A 6,981-nucleotide genomic window follows, 5' to 3' on the forward strand; every position below is an offset into this window, starting at 1 on the left:
CGTAATGTCCTTTCCCTCAACCAACCAATCTCACTCCAGAAGCTTTTAGACGCTGCAGGCAGCTATTCATGTTCCCAGAGGCTACGTAAAGCGTGAAGGACCGAGCTAACGAGCTAACGGCAAGTGAAGTAATTAGGCTATGCTAGTGGTTAGATTAGCCTGTTTGTAGCTAGCTAAATTAAGTTCACTGTAGAGCAGGACGGAATGCGTGTGTATCTACTGTAAGCTATGGTGTTCCAGTATAAATGGTGATTACCGCGCGAGGCTGCTGGTTTTTAAATGTATTTATTATTTTTTTGCGATAGCTGTGAAGATTGTAAGTTACGTTATCGCTACATTACTTCGCTACGCTTTGCAAAATGCTCCTCAGCCTCGACCTTAACATTTGTCTCAGATCTCAGTAAGCTATTACTCTGACATCAAGTCGATTTGAGAACTGTTCGACCTACAAGTACAGCATAGTGTTTAATGTACAGTAATATTAGCATCGCTCAGCGCTAAGCTATAGATGCTGAGTTCGAGTCACTTTGGTCGGAACAAGATGGCGATTTAACTTTTCTACATAAAATTCAACGATTTTTTTAAAGTCTACATCTACGTGAACGAATGAAGAATGTGCATCAGTGTGTTTTTTTTTTCTTTTTCCGTTTTTATTTAGTTTACGAAGGTGATGTAAACTGAATAATTATATATTATATTATAATTATACAATAATATTGTGTGTAGGCTATGTAACTTATATAGTTTTATTGTACATTACAAAAAAAAAAAATTAAAATTAATTAATTTCGACAACTTTACCGACGCTGCATACACGTTTGTTCACTGACACGCCCCCAAACTCGGGAACTCGTGGAGGCGTTCAGCTCGTAAATACGACGCAGGTGTCCGCCTGTAACAGCCTGTTTGAAGACCGAGCTGCTTCAGTCATTCGATGCTGAAATGAAGATTCAGTGGTTTATTAGCCCTGACTGAGTTCATGTAACATCTTAACAACGATCCTTGTAGACTGTAGTTGTCGCTCAAACGTCTTTTAATCATATAAAGGTGTTTATCCTTGAATGGTGCACTGCAACAAATGATTTCCTACTTTAGAGTTTTTGTGTAGTTTCTAGTCCAAATATCTAACAATTCTTAAATCAAGAAGCATTTTCTAGACATGTAAAAATTATTGTCTTGTTTTCAGGGGGAAAAAAGTCCAAATTAAGTGAGTTTTCCTTAAAACAAGCAAAATAAACTTATTTCAAACCGAAAACCAGATTCTTTTGACTTTTTTTCTGGGGGGAAAAATAATTCGATTTTAAGAATTATTAGATATTTGGACTGGAAACAAGACAAAAAATAATAATAATAAGAAAAGCATTTTTAGGAGTGTGTAACATTTTCTCCCTATCAAGCACTTTGACTTGCCATTGTGTGTGAAATCTGCTGTGAATTAACTTGCCCTTAGCTTTCACACATTTAGTGTGATTTATACATTAGATTTATTAAAAAAATATTTCATTTAAAAAGTAATTAAAATTAATACATTCAAAACAATTATATGCATACCAATTTCTATAGGCTACATTCTTAAATCAAGTTCTATGTTATATTTGAGTAGAAATTTCTATTTGTGAGTAAAAATATAATATTAATTAATTATAGAAAAAAAACTAGAAACATAGATTAATTGGAAATAAAGATTGTAAACCATGAATAACATTCAGTTATGGAATTTAAAAATATATATATGATTATTTCACTTATTTATAATTATTTCTGTGTGTGTGTGTGTGTGTGTGTGTGTGTGTGTGTGTGTGCATGTGTTGACCTGAGGGCAGAACAACAAAGATGCTATTTTTGCCCAAGATGTCAGACTGATGGATTATTGCTGCAGATATATAACTAATACTGCTGAAACTCTTGGCGCTGAGTGTTTGTGTGACTCTAAAGGTCAGAGGAGCTCAGCTGCTCATAATATCTGATTGATATGTTATGATCTCAGTCAAACAATCTACATTCTGCTCCAGAAGCAGATCCAGATCGTCTCTTGTGTGTGAGGGTTTCTGTTTACTCCTCTAAAATCTGACGGCTTCCCTGCACGGCTGCTGCTGCTGTCAATCATCTCACACACACACACACACACACACACACGCTCACACAGAGACCAATGAGGGGAAGCGAAGCACTCGTATGAATTTGCTCTTATAAGGACCTTCCTTTGGCTTTCAGACGCACAAATGGAGCCGGATGAAAACAACGAGGGTGGGTGTGAATATATTGCTTTCTATAGTTTCATACGACACTAACATAGAAAATCCAGAGAGTAGATGAGAAATATGCTTCATTCTCTGCTGGAACGTCTATAGATTAATAACACACACTTAGAGAGCGAACACATCAGCTCTGCATTCATGTGTGAAAGGAGCATCTTTGAAAATGACGAGTATCAACTTAAGAAGTCAAAATGAATGGTATATGAGCTGTTTTATTAATTATTAAAACAATTCATAAAGGCCCCTCGTTGTCCAACACAATATTCAAAGGCCCCGTATGCACTGTAAAAATGATTGATAAAATATATGTTTATAAAATGTCATGTTTAATTCAATGTGTTACTTGTTTGTTGGTCATTTCTTCTGCTGCTCAAATATCTGTATAATAGTAACTGTTTCAAAGTAAATTACACCAAATTCAGTGAAGGATAAGATCTTTTCTTCAGTATTTCAGCTGAAATTATGGCAAAGCTGTTCACTGAAAAAATATGATTCATTGAATTTACAAAAAAAAATTAAATTTAAGGTAAATGCTTGCAATCAATTTATTTTAGCTACATTTAAATAAATTTAGTTGACTAACTTTCAACACTTACATTTTTTTATTAAATGTAGCTAAAATAAATTGTTTGCAACCACTTACCTTAAAAAAAAAAAATGTAGTATAATTTTTTTCAGTGTGGGAATGTCAATATATTAATTAATCATCATTCATTTTGTGATTCCAGACGTTTCAAGAACTGGATGTTAAATAAAGCCAAAAGTTGTCCAGGGGAAAATTTGTCTTAATTTAATTTTTTATATTACATTTTTTTTTTATTTTTTTTTTATATAAATAAAAATAATATATTAATAATACATTTAATTAATCATTTAATTTGAGGATTGACATTTTTGCAGCTGTTGAAATGTCTAAAAAACACTGTTAAATCCCTTATTTGTGTGGTTTTGTTATTTAATAAACAATAAAATGCATATAATACAGTTGGTTACAGTGTTGCACATGTAATACTTAATTAACCTCTCAGCAGCTACTGAGGTTAGTTGTTTTTCCTTAAAATAACCGGGTTAAAAACTACTGTAGTGCACAAAATTATTAAAAAAAACATTTTACACACTGTTTTGAATGTTTAAAGCAAATGCACAAGCAACTTTCTGTACGTTGACATCTTGATTACACAGATATGAGCAGCTGTAACACTGAAATTATGATGAAAAGCTTCCATCAAATTAAACAGAAACGTTTCCAAGAAACTCAACCGGTGGAGCAATTAATAATTATATTATGAATTATTTATGTATTCGAATTACATATTAAAAGAATGTTATCTGAAGTATTAAAACTCAAAATAATAACTATTGGCTTTATTTAACATCCAATCCTTGAAACTTATGGAATCACAAAATGAATCACAGTTAATTAATATAATAAACACTCCTAGTTAGAAAGTTTGAAAACAAGTAAAGAAACAGCAAGCAACGCTGAATTAAATGTGACGTTGTAAAGTAGAAAAACTGAAATAGTATTTCCTTGTAAAATGCACTTCCATACAATTTTTGAAAAATCATTTTTATAGCATAAATGGGGCCTTTGAATATTGTGTTGGACAATGAGGGGCCTTTGAAATCTATGAGCATAAAATAAAAGCATAAACCAGTAAAGGTGAGAGATCTGTGCGTGTTTGCAGACGCTGAACTGGCAGCGGCGATTATGAAGAGACACTTTCGTCCGTCGCTGATCAGAACCGAAGCGTGGGAAGGATACGAGTTCGCAGACATGGAGATCAAAATCACGGAGTCGACGGATTGTTACGGGGCCGTTCTGTGGCCCTCGGTGCGTATCGCTCCTCACATCCTTCAGACCGAGGAGGAACAGCAGGAAAACGAAAACGCTAACCCTTCTCTGTTCGCAGGCCATGGTGCTGTGTCACTTCCTCGACACTCACCAAGAGGAGTATAACCTGACGGACAAGAACATCATCGAGCTGGGCGCCGGAACCGGCCTCGTTACCATAGTAACCAGCCTCCTGGGTGAGAGCAGCCAATCAGAATGCGCCTTTGTTATGCAGGAATACTTCAAATAATATGGTTGCGTCCAAAACAAAAACAAAAACATGGCATTAGCATGGTATTGTTTTTCTTCCTCATTTCCCCAACTCCAGTAAAGTAAAAGCAGACAAAAAAAAACTACAATAACATACATTAAAGGCTAATAGCTTTCTTGTTGAGGCCTGATATTTTAATCTCTTTTTAAGAATCAAATTTATTATATTTACATTTATGAATATGAAATGTGATATTTAATAGTTTTAAAATTAAATTGTAATCATTTCAATTGAAAATTAAAATTATTTAGAAATACTTAAAAAATATTTGATCTTTTAAATATTTAAATTCAGCACAAATGTATAAATGTGAAATTTAGCAAAATATTTAAATTAAAATATCTAAATTAAATAAATAATATTTAAAATGTATTATTATTTAGAAATATTTGAAATATTACATTTAAATAATTTATCAATATGAAATTTAGCAAAAGTAAACAATTTTTAAAACATTTTTTTAATTACTGAAATTTCGCAAATATTTATGAATATGAAATATATTATTACATTTAAATAAATTAAATTAAATATTTTTAATTACATTGAAATAACTTGAAAAATTTCAAATATTATCATATTATGAAAATATAATATTTTTATTTATTTAAATTCAGTGAACATTTAATAATATGCAATTTAGTGAAAACTAAAATGAATAATTAATTTAAAATATTTTTATAATTCTTCTAATTATTTAAATTTAGCGAAAATGTATTAACATGAAATTTATTGAAAATTAAAATTAAGAATTATTTTAACATTTTTAATTAATGTTTTATAATTATTAAAATTTTGCAAAAATTAAAATTATTTAAAAATTGCTCAAGTTTATTTTAAAAATGAATGTAGTGCAAATGAAATAAACAATATAACATTCTTTAGTTTTATTTGCGGGTATATTAGTAAAAGCATACCACGCTGTTGTTCTCCACCTGCAGGTGCAAAGGTGACGTCCACAGACCTGCCGGATGTTCTGAGTAACCTGAGACACAATGTACAGCGCAACACCAGAGAGCTCTGCAGACACGAGCCGCTTGTGAGCGAGCTCAGCTGGGGCAAACAGCTGGAGGAGCGATTCCCGCGGGACACCTGTCACTTCGACTACATCATGGCCGCAGATGTGGTGTATGCGCATCCGTACCTGCAGGAGCTGATGGAGACCTTCATGCACCTGAGCTCAGACGACACCGTCATCCTGTGGGCCATGAGGTTCCGTCTGGATCCGGAGAACAGCTTCGTGGACACCTTTGAGAAGCACTTTCACCTGGAGGAACTTTACAACCTGCCCAGCCTGCGAATAAAGCTGTACCGCGCGCAAAAACGACGCGTTTGACCTGAAGGGCCCCTAATATATTAACAGAACTGTAACTGTAATATACTGCAGAAATAGAAACTGGGAGGGTTGAGATAAGTGAATTAATTAACCACAATTCATTTTGTGATTCCAGAAGTTTCAAGAATGGCTAAAACCTAAAATAAAAACAACAGTTACTGATGAGAAAATTATATACGATTTCCGTTCACATCATTGCATCAGTGTCTCAGCAATGGATGCTCTGCAGTGAATGGGTGCCGTCAGAACGAGAGTCTGATAAAAACATCACAATAATCCACAGCACTCCAGTCCATCAGTTAACATCTGGAGAAGACAAAAGCTGAAACAAAAGAGGTTTTAAACTCAAATAAGTCCATAATCCATAATAACTCTTCCTCCAGTGAAAAGTGTTCTGGTCTGAATCAGGGCAGAAATCTGCACAGATCAAGCACTGTTTACAAGCCAAATATGGCTGGATTGTGATGTGAGAGACAACAGCAGATGCACTTTTTCACTGCAGGAAGCGTTATTATGGATTATGGACTCATATTTTTTAGTTAAAAATGTCTTAATGCTGGATTAGTTTCAGCTTTTGTCTTCTCCAGATGTTAACTGATGGACTGGAGTGCTGTGGATTATTGTGATGTTTTTATCAGACTCTCGTTCTGACGGCACCCATTCACTGCAGAGCATCCATTGCTGAGACACTGATGCAGAGACACATTTCTACAAACCTGATGAAGAAACACTCATCCTGATCTTTTAATCAGTTTTAATTTTTTAGTGAACTCTTCCTTTAAGTTTCCATCAATAATATGTAATAATGTAACAAAGAAGCATCACTGTTGTGACCAGTGGAGAAGCACTGGATGGTAAATTTGACCTTTGGTCCAAGAGTGTAGCAGATTCCCCACAATCCACTGCAAACTCTCAAACAAACGCAACATTCAGAAATCAAATTTCATGTTTACTTACATTTCTGCAGTCCATGTAAATGTATGATCTTTGTAAGTCAATCAGTTGTGAGCAGTGATGTTATTTTCATGTGATCATGTTTTTCATTACATTCACTCTCTTAAGTTTTGAAGACTTTTTGATACAGAAATTTTACTTTTACAACATGAGCATTTTCAGTACTTGGAAATAAACATGAATCGTTCTGATGAAAATACCGAGTCAGGTTTCCTTCTCTTTTCTTATTTGGCGCTTCTGGATGAAAGCAGAACTGATTTCTTGCACAGTTTCCAAGTTAAGAACAACCAGATGTGCTTATGACTAACGGCACGTAGCAAACATGTTT

General features: G+C 33.9%; 1 protein-coding gene across 5 annotated transcripts; it reads left to right on the top strand.

The window, feature by feature from the left end:
- The first annotated feature begins 47 nt into the window (after nucleotides 1-47).
- mettl21e (methyltransferase like 21e) lies at nucleotides 48-6,863 on the top strand. 5 transcript variants are annotated; one of them, XM_058785974.1, is made up of 5 exons: nucleotides 48-119; nucleotides 2,215-2,247; nucleotides 3,947-4,092; nucleotides 4,172-4,289; nucleotides 5,305-6,863. In XM_058785974.1, exons 2-5 carry the CDS (start codon nucleotides 2,223-2,225, stop codon nucleotides 5,697-5,699), a joined length of 684 nt encoding a protein of 227 aa, XP_058641957.1. In that variant the 5' UTR covers nucleotides 48-119; nucleotides 2,215-2,222; the 3' UTR covers nucleotides 5,700-6,863. The 5 variants fall into 5 exon arrangements, with proteins under 5 accessions (XP_058641957.1, XP_058641986.1, XP_058641966.1 ...); XM_058785983.1 differs by lacking the exon at nucleotides 48-119 and adding an exon at nucleotides 178-248; XM_058785971.1 differs by lacking the exon at nucleotides 48-119 and adding an exon at nucleotides 256-667.
- Nucleotides 6,864-6,981: the final 118 nt, after the last annotated feature.

Source organism: Onychostoma macrolepis, chromosome 01 (genome assembly GCF_012432095.1).
Source record: "Onychostoma macrolepis isolate SWU-2019 chromosome 01, ASM1243209v1, whole genome shotgun sequence".
Taxonomy (NCBI): Eukaryota; Metazoa; Chordata; class Actinopteri; order Cypriniformes; family Cyprinidae; genus Onychostoma; species Onychostoma macrolepis.